The sequence below is a fragment of the Talpa occidentalis genome, unplaced genomic scaffold (assembly GCF_014898055.3).
Source record: "Talpa occidentalis isolate TD23 unplaced genomic scaffold, MPIMG_talOcc4v2.1 talOcc4.17, whole genome shotgun sequence".
In the NCBI taxonomy this organism is placed as follows: Eukaryota; Metazoa; Chordata; class Mammalia; order Eulipotyphla; family Talpidae; genus Talpa; species Talpa occidentalis.
The window spans coordinates 57,383,464-57,403,012 of NW_023601754.1; the positions used below are offsets into that span (position 1 = coordinate 57,383,464).

At 54.5% G+C, this 19,549-nt stretch overlaps 2 protein-coding genes across 3 annotated transcripts; both read left to right on the top strand.

Moving 5' to 3' along the window:
* The first annotated feature begins 332 nt into the window (after window positions 1–332).
* Window positions 333–9,224, top strand: MTA2 (metastasis associated 1 family member 2). Of its 2 annotated transcripts, none has more exons than XM_037517712.2 (18): window positions 333–775; window positions 1,463–1,530; window positions 1,805–1,898; window positions 3,398–3,515; window positions 3,626–3,689; window positions 3,849–3,966; window positions 4,251–4,353; window positions 4,529–4,628; window positions 4,796–4,984; window positions 5,085–5,159; window positions 5,284–5,342; window positions 5,520–5,617; window positions 5,755–5,894; window positions 6,167–6,395; window positions 6,570–6,659; window positions 7,832–7,950; window positions 8,048–8,196; window positions 8,395–9,224. In XM_037517712.2, the coding sequence occupies exons 1-18, from the start codon at window positions 748–750 to the stop codon at window positions 8,558–8,560; spliced, it is 2,007 nt and encodes a 668-aa protein (XP_037373609.1). In that variant the 5' UTR covers window positions 333–747; the 3' UTR covers window positions 8,561–9,224. The 2 variants fall into 2 exon arrangements, with proteins under 2 accessions (XP_037373609.1, XP_037373610.1); XM_037517713.2 differs by lacking the exon at window positions 333–775 and adding an exon at window positions 1,104–1,128.
* A 38-nt stretch (window positions 9,225–9,262) lies between these two features.
* On the top strand, window positions 9,263–19,193 carry TUT1 (terminal uridylyl transferase 1, U6 snRNA-specific). The gene is made up of 9 exons (XM_037517701.2): window positions 9,263–10,937; window positions 12,398–12,588; window positions 13,294–13,609; window positions 13,790–13,890; window positions 15,666–16,135; window positions 16,640–16,749; window positions 16,900–17,010; window positions 17,097–17,189; window positions 17,528–19,193. The coding sequence occupies exons 1-9, from the start codon at window positions 10,856–10,858 to the stop codon at window positions 18,652–18,654; spliced, it is 2,601 nt and encodes an 866-aa protein (XP_037373598.1). The 5' UTR covers window positions 9,263–10,855; the 3' UTR covers window positions 18,655–19,193.
* Window positions 19,194–19,549: the final 356 nt, after the last annotated feature.

The window sequence follows — 19,549 nt, forward strand, 5'->3', positions numbered from 1 at the left end:
GGGTTGGCCGGCGCCTCCCGGGCCCTGTCGGGGTGGGGATCAAGGTAAAGGGCCGTGCGGAATGGGTAAGGGAGCTTAGACCAGCCATGCAAATTGTACGCAAAGCCGCTTGCAAATAACCCCGCGGAGCGCCGAGGCGCGCGAGTCCGTCCCGGCCGCCGACTGAGCGGCAGGGCCCCGGCGAGGAGAGAGTTAAACCCAGCTCCGCTCCCGCCCTCGGAGGAGGGGCCGAGCCGTAACGGAAATAACCGAGAGCCGGGTCGCGGTTGGCCGGAGGGAGCCGAGCTCCTTCCGGAAGCAGCCGATGTGTGGGGTCTCGCCGAGCCGAGCGCCGGGCCTTGTTCTCCGGCCGGGCCGAAGGGGTTCCGGAAGAAGGCGAGCCCCGAGGCGGGCAGGGCGAGCCTCCGCGGCGGCCGGCAGGACCCAGCGTCGGGCGGGACTCGGCGGCGCGGGGGGCGCCGGAGCGTGGCTCCGGGCCGGCGGGAGCCGAGCGCGTTCCGGAAGCAGCCGAGCGGGCCGGCGCCGGCCTCGGCGTCCTGAGCGCGAGGCGGCGGCGGCGGCGGCGGCGGCGACAGCGCGGGCCGGGATGAGCCGCGACGGCTGAGGCGCGGCGGTGCCGGCTGCGCGGGCCCGACCGAGACTTTCGCGAAGCGCCACCCCGCGCCCGGGGCTTCGCCGCGAGCCGAGCCCTGCCCCGCGGGCCTCCCGGACCCCTTTGTGCGGCCGGCGGCGGCGGCGGGAACGGCCATGGCGGCCAACATGTACCGGGTGGGGGGTGAGTACGGCGGGGCCGCGCCGGGGGGCCGGGGCCGCGGGGGCGCGGGGCGCGGGCCGCCGCGGCCCGGCGGTGTGGCCCCGAGCGCGGACCGGAACCGGAACCGGATCGCGGTGCGCAGACCGCGGCGCGCTGGAGCCGAGACCCCCGGAGGGCGGCCGGGAGCCCCGACGGCGCGCCCGGGCCGCGGCGGGGCCTGGGGGCGGGAGCGGGGCCGGGGAGCCGGCTCCGAAGGGGCGGCGGGGCAGGCGGGGCGCGCGCAGGACCTGGACGCGGGCGAGCGCCTCGCCACCTGCGGGGGAGTCGCGGAGAGGCTTCCTCTCCGGGCGTGCTGGGGCGCTGGGTTTGCAAAGGTGGGGGCCCTGCGCGAGGGTGAAAATTGCGCGTTTCGGTGGACTGGGGTGCAACTCGAATGCGGACTTGTGGGGACCGCAGGGGAACCCCCTGTTTCATGTCTCCTCCTTGAGGCTCACTTGAGCGAAGGATCCGATTTCAGTGTTAGCGGGTCGGGGTGGGGATTCAGCCTTTATATTTTGTGAGTCTGCCTCCTCGTTCCAGCGTCCTCTCTACCGGGGTCGCTAACTCCTTTTAGTCCCTTCGGGCCCACTTTCTCTCCTGCTACCTGGTGCTCGGGTTCTCCCATCTCCACCTCTGATCTTCCCGGTTGTCCCCCACTCCCTCCTCCAGATTACGTCTATTTTGAGAACTCCTCCAGCAATCCTTACCTGGTTAGACGGATTGAGGAGCTTAACAAGGTGAGTGGAGCAGAGCCCCTCCTCCCGGCGGTTTCTTTTTCCCGAGTTCTCTAACTTCCCTTGGGAGGGGGAGAGAGAGGGGATGCTATCCTGAGCACCCATTCATATTCATTCATTCGTTCACTCAGTGTATTCAGGAAAGGCTATTGAGAGCTTAGTGGAAACTCTACTACCGATTCATGTCCCTTTGAAACTTACTCTTTGTTGTTAGTCTCTGTGCATTCATTTCCACTTTAAAATGCCCACTTTTCACTGCCACTTTTTTCCTCTTTAGACTGCAAATGGAAATGTGGAGGCAAAGGTCGTCTGTCTTTTCCGGCGAAGGGACATTTCTAGTAGCCTCAACAGCCTGGCGGATAGTAATGCCAGTGAGTATTTTTGTGTATCCCCCCTCCTTCTCCCCTCCCGACCATCTGAGGCCTGGGCATGTCCCTGTTTCCCCTGCTGGCATGCCCAAGGCAGGGGTGTGCATTTGGGGGTGGGAAATGCATGATCTGTGGAGGGAGGCATGTTTTTACATGTTGGGGTTGGGAGCAGGGTGGAGAGATGATGATAAGGAGAGCCAGAGTGTGGCCTGTGTGTGCGTGTGTAGGAGATGAGAGCGCGTAGAGGATGAAGAAGCGCTTTAGAGAAGCAGGACTCTCGGAGGACAGTTTTGGGAACATTGGGACAGTGAGTGGTGACTGTGAAAGTCGAGGTGCAGCAGAAGAGACTGTGCTTAGGAGCCTGCATGACAGGGAAGCGGGCTTGTGTTGCCCTCACGAGGAGGTGGTGAGAGTACACTGAAGGGAGAGAACAGCGAGCTAGGAAAGTTTCTTGCACTTTTTCCTCTTTCTCACCGACTCCTCTTTCCCCCTTTACTTCATCTTATACCTTTCCTGTATCCTTTTGCCCTGACTTCTCTTTATGCTTCATCTTCTTTTCAAAACACATCTCCTTTAGCTTGCCTTAGATTCTTTTCCCATTTCCTGCATTGCTTGCTTTCCCTTTCTTGTTTCTCCTAAATTATTTTCCTTATTTCAGACTGCTTTGGGTAGGAAGGGGTTAAGGAGGAGCTGGGCCTACCAAGTTCTCTGGCCCACTGGGGTTTCCATCCCCATCAGGCAGGGGCTGACCTTGGCCTTGTCCAATCAGAAGGGGTGTGGGGGGTGTGGTCCCCTTTGCCTTAGCACTGGGTTTCCGGAGCTCATAGGCGAGGGGCGGAGTTTGCCTCACCCCCCCCTCCCCCCAGGTTGGGAACAATGCACCAATGAGCCTGGGCCTGTGGCTCCTCTGCTCCCTCCCTGTTGGGCTGGCGTCTTGCCAGGTTAACCCTTTCCACCAAGGTTTCTGGACAAGTCGTAGCTCCTTAGAGAAGAAGGTGTTGGCACTGCCTTGAGAGGTACTGTCTTTAAAAGCCCCACAAACAAAAGATTGTTAGCCAAGTAGAAAGCGAGGGCTAGTTAGGGTTGCCTGTGATGTTTAAGTCTCCTGACACTTGAAGAGAGGAACTGGTAAACAGAACCTGTGTGATATTTTTTCGTCTTCCTGGGTTTCTGGGCCTCAGACTGGTTTAGCAAGAAAGAGAGAGCGTGATACCCTGGCGTGGGCAGTACGTGTGCTGTGTGAGTGGTGTCTGAGCATTGCACCTGGGTGTGGGATATATCTCTGTGGCATTCTTTGTACTTCCAGCAGCTCTATCCTAAGAGCGTTAGTGGCAGAGAGTTGGGAGGCTCTGTGATGAAGGTCGGGCTCAAAGAGAAGGCAGATGTCTGGGAATGTGAGAAAAACAGCTGAGATAGAAAATGTTTTCCCCGGGGCTAAAGTTTCCAGGTGGCTTCTTTCTGGATTTGTTTCTGACTTGGTTTCTTCTTCCTTCATCTCCCAGGGGAGTTTGAGGAGGAATCAAAGCAGCCAGGGGTATCAGAGCAGCAGCGACATCAGCTGAAGCACCGGGAGCTTTTTCTTTCTCGGCAGTTTGAATCATTACCTGCCACCCACATACGGTAAGGAATAACTGGTCACTGACTGAGAAGCTGGCGAGGAGGGCTGTGTTGGAGATACTGTGAAGGGGGAGTGAGGAGTTCACAAGCATTTTCTGACCTTTCTCTTGTAGAGGAAAATGCAGCGTAACCCTCTTGAATGAGACAGATATCTTGAGCCAGTACCTGGAAAAGGAGGTGAGAGAGGTGTTGGGGGAAGGGAGGGAGGGGGAGGGGTGGATATTGCCACAAAAGGCAAGAGGGAAGTAGGACTGTGCCCAGGTACAGGGAGCTCTAGATACAACCCCCTGCACATGATGACTCTGCCCTGCTTACTTGCTCTTTTCCTGTCCCCAGGACTGCTTTTTTTACTCACTGGTGTTTGACCCTGTGCAGAAGACACTTTTAGCAGATCAGGGGGAGATCAGAGTTGGCTGCAAATACCAAGCTGAGATCCCAGAGCGCCTGGCAGAGGGTGAGCAACAGGACACACACTGCGTGGCTCTGGGGTTAGCCAGCATCCTGGTGCGGTGGTGAACGCTGCTGGAACTGTGCAGCCTGCATTCTGCACGGCTCCATGCTGTGACCGTAGCAGCCTCAGAGGCGCGGGTGGGCATGGTTGGAAAGAGACCTCTGAGAGTGGAGGCAGCTGATAGAATCCAAGCCTCAGCTGTGGACGAGGAAGGTGCTGATGTGGGTGGCAAGACACCTATGTTCTCTTTACCCTCTGCCTTATACGGCCATTGCCCTGTTCCCCAGGGGAATCCGATAATCGGAACCAACAGAAGATGGAGATGAAGGTCTGGGACCCAGACAACCCTCTCACAGACCGGCAGATTGACCAGTTTCTCGTGGTGGCCCGGTGAGGGTGGGTGGATGGGAAGGTGGGCTGGGGGAGGTGTGGACATAGTCTGCGTCTCATGCTTAGAGATGAACTTTATCTTTTTCGAGCACAGTTTGTTCCTTTTTTTCTCATCTGACTTTGTTTCCAGCCCACTTGAGCTTTCTCCTTCCCCTCTTCTCGATGTTTCCCTTAGAGCTGTGGGGACCTTTGCCAGAGCCCTGGATTGCAGCAGCTCCATCCGGCAGCCAAGCCTACACATGAGCGCAGCCGCTGCCTCCCGGGACATCACCCTGGTGAGCAGAAGTTGGTGGATAGTTGGGCAGGTTGGGCTTTGTAGGGACCTGCAGAATCTGGGGACAGGGGAGGAGGGGATCGCCCAGAGAATGGGAGTGTTTAAGAGCAGCAGGGGCGTGGTATCAAGGGTTTTGGGTCATCAGCATTGTTCCCCACTTCCCTATAGTTTCATGCAATGGATACTCTGCAAAGGAATGGCTATGACCTGGCTAAGGCCATGTCGACCCTGGTGCCCCAAGGGGGCCCTGTGCTGTGTCGAGATGAGATGGAGGAATGGTCTGCCTCGGAGGCCATGCTTTTTGAGGAGGCCCTGGAGAAGTACGGCAAGGATTTCAATGATATTCGCCAGGACTTTGTAAGTGAATGGTGTTGGGAGGAGAGATGGAAGACTTGACAGGTCAGGGAATAGGACCTGGTGCCAGATGTCAGCTCACCCTTTTCTCCTCCCTCCTTAGCTACCCTGGAAGTCACTGGCCAGCATAGTCCAGTTTTATTATATGTGGAAAACCACAGACCGCTATATTCAGCAGGTATGGAAAGGACATGGGTGCGGGGTGGGGGGCTGGCCAGAGGCCTCCTGCTCAGCTCTGCCTGCGAAGCTGAGGACATCTTGCTGAGAGCCTCTGATCCTTTTTTCTCTTTTCCTTCCTACAGAAAAGATTGAAAGCTGCTGAGGCAGACAGCAAACTGAAACAAGTCTATATCCCAACCTAGTAAGTGTGCTGGGCAGGGGAAACTGGCAGGTTTTCCTTCTCTTCCCCCAGCCTGTGCTTTCCTCAGTAATTGGGGGTGAATAGCTGTCAGGGTCAAACTATTACAGAGGCATGGCAGGGAGGGGTTCTTTTCCTTGACCAGTTCCTGGTTTCCTCCCCCCTTGCTTACTCTCTTAGCACTAAGCCAAATCCTAACCAGATCATCTCTGTGGGCTCAAAACCCGGCATGAATGGGGCTGGATTCCAGAAGGGCCTAACGTGCGAGAGCTGCCACAGTGAGTTCCAGGGCAGGGGCTGCTGGGGGGGGACGGACAGGGACATCTGCTGCAGCTCAGGGTGGGTGGGAGGTCTGCTCCAGCCCAAAAACCCGAGGGGCTCCCCTGAATTCCCCCTTTTCTCTGTGCTTCTGTAGCCACACAGTCTGCCCAGTGGTATGCCTGGGGTCCGCCGAACATGCAGTGCCGCCTCTGTGCTTCTTGTTGGATCTACTGGAAGAAGTATGGGGGACTGAAGACCCCAACCCAACTTGAGGGGGCTGCTCGGGGCACCACAGTAAGGATTGATGGGGGATAGACAGAAGAGAGCAGTAAGCATATTGACATGAGCTTTAGGCAAAGACCAGGACACCCAATTCCTTATATGGTTTGAGACGTGTGGGTGCAGGTGTGTGTGGGGTAGGGGTGGAGGTGCTTCATAGTAGCTGGGGAGCCAGATAGATTGTGCTAGCAGGAGAGATCAGGCAGGAATAAAAGCTCTCTGCAGAGACTGGAAGAAAGGGAGGCTCGGCGCCCATCTGCATCCTCCCTTTTTCCTGTGTCTTCCAGGAGCCGCATTCAAGGGGTCATTTGTCTAGACCCGAAGCCCAAAGTCTCTCCCCCTACACGACCAGCGCCAATCGGGCCAAGCTGTTGGCAAAGAACAGGCAAACATTCCTGCTCCAGACCACCAAGCTGACCCGTCTTGCCAGACGCATGTGCAGGGACCTGTTACAGCCGAGGAGGGCTGCCCGGAGACCCTATGCCCCTATCAACGCCAATGCCATTAAGGCAGAGTGTAAGGGCAGGAGGGCAGGTGGTGGGTTTTGGGTTGCTTTGGCCAGAGGCCAGTGTTTGGTGAGTGTAGGGATAATAAACTTCGGGGCTTGTTAGGAGCATAGACATGGCTCCTGTCCCTGGAAGAGGCCTGAATAGTGAAGGCCCTTCAGAAACTTCCACCTTTACCCTCCAGGCTCTATTCGACTTCCTAAGGCTGCCAAGACTCCATTGAAGATTCACCCTCTGGTGCGGCTGCCCCTGGCGACTATCGTCAAAGATCTGGGTATGTGACAGGGAACCACGCTCTGGATACAGGGTGGGTAGAAGATGGAGAACCAGTCAGGTAGTGTCACCCCCTCCTCTTCCCCTGCTTCTCCCTTTCCCATTGAGTCCGAGGAAGTTTGTTCAGACAAACTGCACTTATAAAGGTTAATATTTTTCCATACGCAACCAGATTACAGTGTTGATCTGGTCACATTTGCGTGCGCTCTTTGAAATACTGGCAATTACTTGCTAGATCCTTCCTCAGCACTATTTTTTTTTAAAAGATTTATTTTTATTTATTTTTACAAGCACTGGGTACAGTCAGAAGCGCGGGAGAGTGAGAGAATTCACCAGAGCCAGAGTGGGGAGCAGAGCAGGCAGACTGAAGTACACTGCTGAGGGGAGCAGCGGGCGACAGGAGAGGTCTGCGCGCCATGTGGGACCCTCCTCCAGTGGCCGGGGAGCAGCCAGGGATCGAACCCACGCTGCAGAGGCTGCGGGCAGCTTCGCAACCCAGCGCTCAACTGCTGCGCCACCAGGGGAGGCCCGTCAGCACTATTTTTTTATTTTTAATTTTTTTAATTTTTTGAAAGATTTATATAAGAACTGGGGTACAGGTCAGAGGCACGGAAGTGTGAAAGACTTCCCCAGGGAGAGCAGGGAGCAGAACTGGCAGACGGACCAAAGACACTGAGGGGAGCAGCGGATGAGACAGGAGAGGTCTGCCACGCCATGTGGGTTTCTCCCTGGCCTGCCAGGAATTGAACCCGTGCTGCAGAGGCTGTGGACAGCTTCACAGCGCAGCGCTCAACCCACGGCGCCACTGGGGAGGCCCCCCACTTTTTTTTAAAGTTTATTTTATGCATACAAGTACTGGGGTATAGGCCAGAGGTGCAGGGGGTGAGAGGATTCACCAGAGACAGAGTGGGGAGCAGAACAGGTTGATCTACTGAAATACACTGCTGAGGGGAATAGCAGGTGAGACAGGAGAGGTCTGCTGGGTCATGTGGGTCACCTCCCTGGCCAGGGAGGGAACTAGTAGCTTCATAGTAATGAGACTAACCCCTTGTGCCACCACCTTTCCTATCACTGTTTTGGGTGGTGCCCAAGGAACTACACAGAGGGGAAAATAGGAAAGCTCACTAAATTGGTTTTTTTTTTTTTTTTTTTTTTTTTTTTTAATTCTGGCAGTGGCCCAGGCACCTCTGAAACCAAAAACACCTCGGGGTACCAAGACACCAATCAACAGGAACCAGCTGACCCAGAACCGGGGACTGGGTGGCATTATGGTGAAACGGGCCTATGAGACTGTGAGTTGACAGATCAGAGCGGACCACGCTGACTTGGGTGGACATTTAGGAGTCTCACAGAGTCCCCCTCTCATTGCACTGCCCCACCCTTTTCCAGATGACAGGGGCAGGAGTCCCCTTCTCTGCCAATGGAAGGCCTTTGGCCTCAGGGATTCGCTCAAGCTCTCAGCCTGCAGCCAAGCGTCAGAAACTAAACCCAGCTGATGCTCCCAATCCTGTAGTGTTTGTGGCCACAAAAGATACCAGGTAGGGAGCTCGCCATAGGAGGGGCTGAGAGGTAGACAGCCCAGGTTGGTGGGTATGGGAAATAGCTCCAGGAAGACTGGGTTACAGGGTAAGGATGACAGAAAAGAATGTGCTGGAAGGTAGAATTGCAATGTGGAATGGAGGACTACACCTTTAGGTTCTTAGCCTTCTGTATGCCCCTCTTCTCTTCCTGGCCAGGGCCCTGAGGAAGTCTCTGACCCATCTGGAAATGCGACGAGCTGCCCGCCGGCCCAACTTGCCCCTAAAGATGAAGCCACCGCTGATTGCAGTGCGGCCTGCAGTTCCTCTGCCTGCACCCTCACATCCTGCCAGCACCAATGAGCCCATTGTTCTGGAGGATTGAGCATCTGTGGGGAAGGGAGGTGGGCTGAAAGCTGGAGGTGGGTGTCCAGGGCACCCTGCCTCCCTTCCCTCTACTATCAAAGGGAGTGAGGAGTGAGGGAGGGAGGGAGCAAGTGTGTCCTTGGAGGGATCTGGCGCCCTCTGGTGTTACTACTTCTGAAGCTTGTCCCCTTCCTCTGCTTCTCCATGCCTGGGGATGGAGGGCCTACTGCAGGAACTTGGCCCATTGTGGGAACCTAGCCTGTTTTGGGGGATAGGACCCACAGTTGTCTTGGACAGTTTTGGGGGGAGGGTTTTTTAATTTTTTAAAAATTTTGCCTCCCTTTGTCAAAGGGGATGGGGGAGGGGAAGAGTAAACATATCAGGTGGTGGTACCTGGTTGGGGGAGGGGCGTGCACTGCCATGACTGCCATGTCTATCTTTTTTTTTTTTTTTTTCCTAATTGGGGGTTTCTCTTCCTGTCCGGTGTCCGGACTTCCCTAATTGGAGTTTGAGGCCCATAAGCTGGCATCAAACCCAGCCCATGCTCGCTCTTTTCCTTCCCTCCCCTCACGCCTCTGCCTTTTGTACGCCAATTCTCAGAAATAAAGATCTTTTGTCCGTTTTTTTAACCTCGGATTCTGTAATTGGTTCTTATAGTAACAAATAAAAAGCTGTTTTCTTCAGCTCCTCCTGACTCAGCTTTTCTCTGCCATGGGTGTGTGTGGGAGGAGTGTGTGTATGTCTTCCATTAGGAAAATTAAAGATAAAGGACAATGAAGAAGGTAGCGATGGGGCTTGCCCTGGGAACAGCTTTGTGAGTTTTGCAGCTTGCACAGGTGGCCTGTTCCAGGAAGCTCAAGCTCAAGCTTTCTTGCAGGACTTACACTGCCCCCCAGCTCCCTGGGCTGCTGAAACCTGAGCACCATCCTGGTTCATCCCAAAGTGGTTGGGATGAGCTGGCTTTCTGGATAATGGGTGGCTTCTGTAGAGAGGTATGAAGGGGTTCTTTTCTCTGTGACTCCACCCTTAGCCCCCTTCCCTTTCTCTTAGGGAGTTCCAGGAATTGCCAGAGGTCAGGACACCTTGGGCGGTGACTGCAGAATCTTGCCACTGAGCTCTGATGTATCTGCACTGCAGCATTGTATGCTGCTTGAAGGATCTCCAAGGCTGGTCTCAGCAACTGTCTGGACAGTGGGGCCCACTTTGGGCCTGTTTCCTGCCTATTTCTGGCGGCATCAGCCTAGCCCAACAAGAGGAGCGTCTTAAGAGAACAGGAATCTTACACCTACATGCTCCTGCTATCTGGGGGATAACTTAAGGTTACAGACCTTGATGTCTGCCTCAGGTCCACTACTCTTTCTACTACCCAAAGTGTGGGCTGGTAACAAATCACAGCAGGAGTGGCTAGCCCATCTGATAGACGGCCCCATCTCGTGGTTCCTGTCCTAGGGCCTCCCTAGTTCTCGTTCTCGCTTGTCCTGAGCCTAGTGTCGGGAGGAACTGACCACTGTGAGTTGGGAGGAGAGCAGTTCTCCCCTTCCGTGTCTTCACTCAGTTGCCATCATATTAGGTTCCGTCACGCTGCTCTGAAGTGGGCCGCTGGCTCGGACGCCTCGCGAGTCCACGCCACACAGCTCTCCGCTGCGGAAGGAAGCTCGGCTCACCCGACTGCCGCGACCTGGTTGTGGCCCCGTGAACGCGGCAGATGCCCGGTGGGGGCAGAGTTCCCGGCCAGGGCTGGGAAATGGTCGCAGAATACCTATTTTGGGGGAGGACCGAGGGCAGAAGGAGAGCAACAGTCTTCAGGAGGTTGAAAGTACAGAGACAGCCCTGGGCTGCGTGGAGGTTGCTGTCCTCTGCCTTCCCCAGGTAAACATGGGGCGGGGACCGCGGCGCGGGTCCCTCGCTGCCCCTCGGAACCTAGAACAGGGCGCGCAGCCGCCGCGCAGCCTGGAAAGGGCAGCTGTCAAGGAGCCCGCCGCGAGAAGCCGCCTTTGTGGTTGCTGTTAGAAATATTCACGATGCATTGAGCCAATCAGTGCCCGAACAGTTCACGGCACACCAATCGGCTTCCCGCATGCAGATAAGCATCCTAGCCCGGAGGTTTTTCCTTAAGTAGGCGGAGACGGCACTGGCTGGACACGGAACCCTGAGGCGGAGGAGCTCAGTTTCCGGGGGAGCGTGCCGGCGCCACTGGCCTGCGAACGTCACTTCCTATGAAGCGGGCGGAAGTCGCTTCTGAGCGCGTTGGGGTTTGGAGTGAGTTCCGGTGGCCGCGCGGGTGACTGCGTTGTGTTGGGGCCGGAGAGTTGCGATGGCGGCGGTGGATGCGGATGTCGAGTCGCTGCCGCGTGGGGGTTTCCGCTGCTGCCTCTGCCACGTTACTACAGCCAACCGTAAGCGGTGGCTAGTGAGGGGTGGTTGTGGGCTTCCGTCTTTTGGATCACGCGAAAGTTAGGTCCTAGTTCTGGTCCCGTCGGTCGGCACGGTCACTCGCCTCCTTGTTCACTCTGCGAGTCCCAAGGGAGTAGCGAGCAGGGAAAGTGCCACCACCTTACACCCCTCCTTCCCAGGCTCCGCTTTAACCGTTGTGGGCGGTCATTCCTGTGCTGGTACTCTGCTGGGCTCTGGCGGAGAGGAAGGAATGAAGGAACTCACCATGCAGAGATGGAGACTCTTTGATTGTGCTCTGTAGAAATGTCTGCACAGCCGTGGGATCACGGAGATGTAGGGACTGCGCAGGGAAGAAACGGGTGAAGTAGCAGCACATTCATGACTTGGAAGATGGGTATGGAAGTCAGGTCAGGTCCTTGCATGACCGTCCAGGGCTTCATTGAAATCCCGAATTCCACTTTTGAAGTCTGAAATTATCTCCCCTAAAAGGGGGTCTTCTGCCCTTCTTCTTCTTTGTGAATGGCACTATCACTATTTGTCCAGTTGGGCAAACCAGAACGCCAGAGTCTTCCCTGGTCCCACATGTACATTGGTGAAATCAAAGCAGCCAACTCAAAATGTCATAAAAAAAGGTAATAGCGAAAATCTTTTTCTACATTTATCATGCACGAGACTCTCAGCAAAGTGCTGTGAGTGAATAATGTGGTAGTTGTTATCACTTTATTTTATGACAATGATGTGTAGAGGTTAACTAACTTGCCTGCAATCTCACACAACTTGTCAGAGCTGAGATTTTAACCTGGGCAGTGTGACTTCAGATCTTGCACTTGCAGTGTCTATCCCATACTCAGAGCCTATCCAGAAAGCCTGGTCTGGGATTTACTTAGTTCTGTATATGACTTGGAGAAGTCACCTATTAATTTCTTTGCAATTTGCAGGTGTCACTATATCTAGCACTTAATAGATGGCTTAAGAAATAGCTGCCGTGTAGCCAGTTCTCCTGGGAACCACTTGGACACATGCACTATATTGACAAATAGACAAGGGAGGAAGGTGGATTTTATTTTATTTTGTTTTTAAAGATTTATTTATTTATGCATGCAAGAACGGGGGTACAGGCCAGAGGTGTGGGAGGTGAGAGGATTAACCAGACAGTGGGGAGCAGAACAGGCAGAAGGACTGAAATACACTGCTGAGGGGAGCAGCGGGCGAGTCAGAAGAGGTCTGCTGCACCATGTGTGTCAGCTCCCTGGCTGCGAATGGAAGGCGTGCTGCAGTGGCTGTGGATAGCTTCCTAGGTTCCGTCTTAACCCCTTGTGCCACCAGGGAGGCCCGGACTTTGTTTATTCACATGTCACATTTTCTATGGCTTGGAAAGATCAGTGAGTGGGGTTTAGGTATGCTGGCGTTGGCTACTCTGAAGATTGATTTGGTTATTTTTGTTTCACATTTGTCTTTGCAGGACCCAGCCTAGATGCCCATCTGGGAGGCCGGAAGCACCGGCATCTGGTAGAACTAAGAGCTGCCCGAAAGGCACAGGGACTTCGAAGTGTGTTTGTCAGTGGCTTTCCTCGGGATGTGGGTTCTGCTCAGCTCTCTGAATACTTCCAGGCATTTGGTCCTGTGGCCAGTGTTGTCATGGACAAGGACAAGGTAGAATGAATGACTTTTGGGGGTAAAGAAAGAGTCAGATGTGTTGTAAGAAACCAGCAGCTTGGGCCTTCCTGGTGGTACAGGGGTTAAAGTCTCAGCGCTCTCAAGCTATTGCCAGCCAGGGCAGCATGAGTTCAATCCCCGGCCAGGGAGCTACCCACATGCCGCAGCAGACCTCTCCTGTCTCCCAGTTGCTACCCTCAGCAGTCTATTTCAGTCAGTCTGCCTGTTTTGCTCCCCATTCTGTCCCTGGTGAATTCTCTCACCCACTGAACCTCTGGCCTACACCCAATTCTTCTGTGCATAAATAAAAATCTTTGAGAAAAAAAAAAAACAAAACAGTTTGTTTCAGCTGGTTCCTGCTGTGACTTGTCCTTGGTGGGAGCCACAGTACTTCTTGGACCGGTCCAGCTTTGTGAGCCTCTCACCTGCCACGTCCTCTTTCCCCTCCCCCAGCAGATTTTATCAGTTCACCGCGTTTAGTTATTGGGGGACTTGTGGATCATTTATTCATTTGACCTTTTATTTTACTTGCCAAATATTAACTTTACACTATGCACCGCTTAGTGCTGTATTCTAAGAAGTGAATTGGATAGACATAGCTCCTGTTCACACAGAGCTTACAGTCTTGTTGAGAAACAGACATTCTCATCTACTGCCAGACAGTGTGTTTGGATTTTTAGTGCTGCTGTTGTGGTTTGCCAGGGCGTGTTTGCCATCGTGGAGATGGGGGACGTGAGTTCCCAGGAAGCTGTCCTGGCTCAGCCCCAGCACAGCCTGGGCGGCCATCGCCTGCGAGTCCGGCCACGAGAGCAGAAAGAGTTCCAGAGTCCAGCATCCAAATCCCCCAAAGGCGCTGCCCCTGACAGTCACCAGCTGCTCAAAGCCCTCGCGGAGTCGCCAGATGTGGGGGCCCAAATGATCAAGCTCGTGGCGCTAAGGGAGTTGTCTGAGGCTGAGCGGCAGCTCCGGAACCTTGTGGTGGCCCTGATGCAGGAGGTTTTCACAGAGTTCTTCCCTGGTGAGCCACCTCTCTCGCAGCGTCTGAGCCCTCTCTGTCTCTGCCTTCTCCATGTCTGCCCCCCCAGGCCTCTCTCAGCTAGATGTGTTCACTTCATGGCTCTCTGGTTTGTACCCCATTATGTTCTCCCACCCTCACTCCCCACAATGTCTCTTGACCTTCATTCTGCTTGGCACCCAGGCTGCGTGGTCCATCCTTTTGGCTCATCTATAAACAGCTTTGACGTACATGGCTGTGATCTCGACCTCTTCCTGGACCTGGGTGACTTGGAAGAGCCCCAGGTGAGTGACCGGGGGTGGTGGGCAGCTGGGGGGGATTGGATTCATGTGAGTCCAGGCAAGCCTTTCCCTCCCCACCTTAGTTCTTCCTCAGGACAGTCCAATGGGGACAGTGGGACCCATCGGGATGGTTGTCGTAATGGAAGAAACGTGAATGTGGATGGGTGTTGGAAAGGTTGGAAATTAATTGGCACAGGAGAGATGGCATTTAAGTAGGAAATAATGTCACGGGCAATACCTGTTTTGGAAAGCATATCAGAGGACACATAAAAGGTCATTTGGGAGTTTTGTTTTGGCTTATCTGTATTTAATGTACAGATTCTACTTTGGGAATAGCAAAGGGTTATTATTTTTAAAAGACTATCTTTGAGAGCAAGTTTAGGTTCACAGCAAAACTGAATAGAAAGTACAAACTTCCCTATACCTCCTCTCCCACACAAATGGTCATTTTAAAATAAAAATTTTCGCATTCTCTGTCTTCTCTACACACACACACACACACACACACACAGTTTTCTGAATAAGTTGAGCATAGGTTGTCTACATCTTGCCCCTCTGCCCCGGACTATTCCAGAGTTGATTACCTAAGACCACACATACTCCTGGGGCAGAGCTGAGCCAGTGAACAAGTTGAGATGTTTGGCAGCTGAAGTGTAAAACTGGACAAGACTTTGTGCTGTCCCCTGTGTTCTATCATCTGGAGCAATTCCTCTGCCTGCCTTTATCTTTCATGATGAGGATATTCGGTTAAAGACTTTTTTTTTTTTTAATTTTTTAAAAAGATTTATGTATTTATTTATACAAGCACTGGGTACAGTCAGAAGCGCGGGAGGGTGAGACAATTCACCAGAGCCAGAGGGGAGAGCAGAGCAGGCAGAATGATGAAATACACTGCTGAGGGGAGCAGCGGGTGGCAGGAGAGGTCTGTGTGCCATGTGGGACCCTCGCCTGGCAGCCGGGGATCGAACCGGCGCTGCAGAGGCTGCGGGCAGCTTCACAACCCAGCGCTCAACCTCTGCGCCACCGGGGAGGCCCAAAGACAGTTTTTTTTTTTTTTTTTCCAAAGACAGTTTTTTTTAATGGCATTAAAAGGTTCTTTTTAATTTTTTTTTAAGATTTATTTATTTATACAAGCACTGGGTATAGTCAGAAGTGCAGGAGGGTGAGAGAATTCACCAGAGCCAGAGCAGGGAGCAGAACAGGCAGACTGATGAAACACACTGCTGAGGCGAGCAGCGGGCAGCAGAAGAGGTCTGCGTGCCATGTGGGACCCTCGCCAGTGGCTGGGGATTGAACTGGTGCTGCAGAGGCTGCGGGCAGCTTCGTAGCCCAGCGCTCAACCGCTGCGCCATCAGGGCCTAGGGGCCTCCCCGGTGGTGCAGCGGTCGAGCGCTGGGTTGCGAAGCTCCCCGCGGCCTCTGCGGTGCTGGTTCGCTCCCCGGCTGCTCCCCTGCCACCGGAGGAGGGTCCCACATGGCGCGCAGACCTCTCCTGCCGCCCGCTGCTTCCCTCAGCAGTGTACTTCGGTCCTTCTGCTCCCCGCTCTGGCTCTGGTGAATTCTCTCACCTTCCCGCGCTTCTGACTGTACCCAGTGCATGTATAAACAAACAAACAAACAAACAAATAAATAAATAAAATACGTGCCTCTTTAAAAAAAAAAAAAAAAGAATAGGGCCTGGCACATAATGCGCAATAGGTGATAGGTATGTCTTGGGGGTGGGATGCTCCCCAGTTAGAGGGCAGGAGAGGAATTCACTCAGTTCATGTCTACCTGCAGCCAGCCCCAAAAACTCCAAAGTCTCCATCCTTGGACTCTGCGCTTGCCTCCCCACTGGATCCTCAAGCTCTGGGCTGCATCCCAACTTCCCCTCCAGACTCGCAACCTCCAGCTTCTCCTCAAGACTCAGAAGCCCTGGACTTTGAAATCCCTTCCTCTTCCTTGGCACCCCGGACTCCAGACTCTGCTTTGGCATCTGAGACCCTTGCCTCTCCCCAGTCCCTGCCACCAGCCTCACCACTGCAGGAAGACCTGGGGGAGAAGGAATTGGGCAAGGCCCTGGGGGCAGCAGAGGCACTGAAGGGGGAAAGGACAGAGGGTGAAACGGTGCTGGAGCTGGTGGGATCCATTCTGCGGGGCTGCGTCCCCGGAGTGTACCGAGTCCAAACTGTGCCCACTGCCCGACGCCCTGTAGTCAAGTTCTGCCATCGGCCTTCAGGTCTCCACGGTGACGTCTCCCTCAGTAACCGGTACCTTTGTGGAGTGGGTGCTCGGGGCAGGCCAGCTGAGCCTGCTGGGGTGGATGAGGAGGGAGCCTGGTTTGGGAAGCTCCCGCCTGGTCCTTGCCTGGCTGCATTCCATGTTCTGCCCCTCATCTGTTGTCTGGCTTCCATCTCGGCGTGCATGAGCGTGTGTCTTGGACTGCTGTTCCTCAGAGATTTAGAAGAGTTCCATGGTTGACTAAGATTGGGAAATGCACACAGGCTTTTTCCTTCTCCTGTCCCACTTCCCCTTTCCCTCACTCTCGCTCCTACCTTCTCTACCTTCCCCTCCATTTCTTTGCACAGCAAAGCCCTGGGCGAGCCCAGCTTAAGAACATGCCTAAGAACACGTTTGATGTTCTTTTGCACACCCGCTCACAGCACTGGTGTGTCTGCAGACATTTCGGGAAACCTTCCTTTGGGTTTCTTCCAGCTGACAGCAGTCACACGAGTCTGGATTCTGAAACCCCGGCACCCTCTTCTCTGTCACAGGCTGGCTCTGCACAACTCCCGTTTCCTGAGTCTCTGCTGTGAGCTGGACGCACGTGTTAGGCCCCTTGTCTACACCCTCCGCTGTTGGGCCCAGGGTCGAGGGCTGTCAGGTAAGAGGGAGAATCAGGACAGACTTAGAGTTGAGAGGGTATCAGGGCAAAGCAGGGATTTGGAGAGAGAAGGGAGACAGGCATGGGGGTTGCAAAGATTACCAAGGAGAGGCGGAAGCACCTCTTCTAACTGGAATTATTACTCACCAGGCAGTGGCCCCCTTCTCAATAACTACGCCCTGACCTTGCTCGTGATCTATTTCCTTCAGACCAGGGACCCTCCTGTGTTGCCCACTGTGTCCCAGCTTACCCAGAAAGCAGGTACGGTAGCCCTTCTTTCTACCCTCTTGCCCCCCTCCCCCTTCTCCCTGCTGCCAGACTGACCCTGACCTTATTCACTGTCACAGGTGAGGGAGAACAGGTAGAGGTTGATGGCTGGGACTGCAGCTTCCCCCGGGATGCCTCGAGACTGGAGCCCAGCATCAATAAGGAGCCCCTGAGTGAGTGTGGGGAACCTGCGAGGCAGAGCACTCACCAGGGAGGCTCATCATGGCCACTGTGTGCCAGGCGTGGGTCTGAGATCACTGATACCATTATTGCCATTTTGCCTGTGAAAAAGCCATGCCTTTAACCATGCCATAAAGGGCTTGCCCAAGTTACAGTCTAGCAAGGGGGGAGCAGCATCTAGAAAAGAACATGGCCAGCAGCAGGGGAGAGAGGTGCGCTCTTCTGAGCCACCGGGAAGGGGCAAAGTCCTGCTAAGGGGATGCTCAGTGCAGGGCCTGCGTCCCTTCTGGCCTGGAAGTAACCCCTTTTTCCTGATTCTTTCCTCTTCCAGGTTCCCTGCTAGCCCAGTTCTTCTCCTGTGTGTCTTGTTGGGACCTTCGGGGCTCACTGCTGTCCCTGCGGGAGGGTCAGGCATTTCCGGTGGCAGGAGGCCTGCCTTCAAATCTCTGGGAGGGTCTCCGCCTCGGCCCCATGAATCTCCAGGACCCTTTTGACCTGAGTCACAACGTGGCAGCCAATGTGACCAGCCGGGTGGCTGGGCGGCTGCAGAACTGCTGCCGAGCGGCAGCCAATTACTGCCGAAGCCTCCAGTACCAGCAGCGTTCCTCCAGGGGACGTGATTGGGGGCTGCTCCCCCTTCTGCAGCCCAGCTCCCCGAGCTTCCTACTGTCTGCAACCCCCATCCCCTTGCCCTCTGCTCCCTTCCCCCAGCTCACTGTTGTCCTGTTCCAGGTGTTAAGGGAAGCACTGGGGTGCCAGATAGAACAGGGAGCCAAGAGACTGCGGTCAGAGGGAGGTGGAAGTGGGGAGTCTGCCCAGGGAGGGACAAACAAAAGATTGAAACTAGATGGGCAGAAAAAGAGCTGGAAGGAGGAGCAGCAGGGGAGCACAGTGGATCGCAGCAAAGATGGAGTGGAAGAAATGGTGGTAGAGGTTGGAGAGACGGTGCAGGACTGCGCCATGAGGAGCCCTGGGCAGCCCGGAGAGCCGCCCCTGACCGCCAGGAATCACCTAGTCTCTGGAGAAAAGGGGCCGTCAGAAGGACAGGAGGCAGTCCAAGAAGGGGCCCAGGGGGAGACAGGGAAGGGGGCGTTGCTGTCCTCAGTGAGCTGGCGCTGTGCCTTGTGGCATCGAGTGTGGCAGGGACGACGGCGTGCCCGGAGACGCTTGCAGCAGCAAACCAAGGAAGAAGGTGGAGGCCGCCCCGGCACCGGAGCAGAGTGGCTGGCGACTGAGGCTCGGGTGACGCAGGAGCTGAGAGGACTGAGTGGTGCTGAGCAGGGGCCAGAGGCCGAGCCGCTCCTGACCTTTGTGGCCTCTGCCTCCCAGGCTGACCAGACTCTCACCATGACCCCCCTCCAGGATTCCCAAGGCCTGTTCCCTGATCTCTATCACTTCTTGCAGATTTTCCTCCCTCAAGCGCTTAGAAATCTCCTTAGGGACCCTAAAGGGCACTAAAGCTGCTAGTTTAATAAACACTAGTTTTCTCTGATTTCCACCTGGTGATAATCCTTCCCCCCAGACATTCCCCCGCCCCAGATCTTAATGCAGCCTTCTCAGAGGGGACTGTGCTGGTCACCTTAAGATAAGTCTCAGTCGTTTCTTTCGTACCATCGACCACAACTTCCAGAAAGTGCCAGGGATGGTTTGTGTTTGGCACCTTGTGCCCACTTAGTGGTCTTGAGTGACTGGTTCCTGTTAAGAACCAGGTTTGCCTCCACATTTACCTTGTTGCTCAGATTTATGAAGGGCGCCAGGGCCTGAAATTTGAGTTTGGGGTTCTTTTTTTCTTTAACCATACAATAATGGGGGTACAGGCCAGAGGCGCGGGAGGGTGAGAGAATTCATCAGAGACAGAGCGGGGAGCAGAAAACAGACTGAAACATTGTTGAGGGGAGCAGCGGGCGAAACAGGAGGGGTCTGCCACTTGTGGGTATCTCCCTGGCCGCTGGGTATCTTTGCTGCCGGGAATCAAGCCGCTTCCCAGCTCTGCGCTCAACCCTCTGCGGTCAACCCTCTGCGCCACCTGGGAGGCCGCAGGGTTCTTATCCTTTCTCATTTAATAGAATTCAACCTATTTTCTTTTTATTTATTTTTAATTTAAATTTTATTTTTATATTCCCCACATAATTACAACCTTATTTTGACCCCAATCCCTCCTTTCCCCGCCCCCCACCTCCCATAGAGTGTCTCTGGTTCATGGTTGGTTGTTGATTTTGATATTTTCTTTCTTAATAGTTATTCTTTTTCCTGGTCCTTTATTTAAGTTTTCTAGATTCGTGCTATGAGTGAGACCAGAATTCAACCCATTTTCAATTGAAGAAAAGGTTTTCAGGCCTGTGTCTGAGGATGG

What these genes read in the sequence shown, in the direction of transcription:
- MTA2 (XM_037517712.2), top strand. Translation starts at nt 748, where the DNA reads ATGGCGGCCAACATGTACCGGGTGGGGG. An exon ending in CAGTTTCTCGTGGTGGCCCG is followed by an intron (nt 4,354 to 4,528) that starts GTGAGGGTGGGT and finishes TGTTTCCCTTAG; the next exon opens with AGCTGTGGGGACCTTTGCCA. An exon ending in CAAGTCTATATCCCAACCTA is followed by an intron (nt 5,343 to 5,519) that starts GTAAGTGTGCTG and finishes TTACTCTCTTAG; the next exon opens with CACTAAGCCAAATCCTAACC.
- TUT1 (XM_037517701.2), top strand. Translation starts at nt 10,856, where the DNA reads ATGGCGGCGGTGGATGCGGATGTCGAGTCGCTGCCGCGTGGGGGTTTC. An exon ending in TTGTCATGGACAAGGACAAG is followed by an intron (nt 12,589 to 13,293) that starts GTAGAATGAATG and finishes GTGGTTTGCCAG; the next exon opens with GGCGTGTTTGCCATCGTGGA. An exon ending in TTTCACAGAGTTCTTCCCTG is followed by an intron (nt 13,610 to 13,789) that starts GTGAGCCACCTC and finishes CTTGGCACCCAG; the next exon opens with GCTGCGTGGTCCATCCTTTT.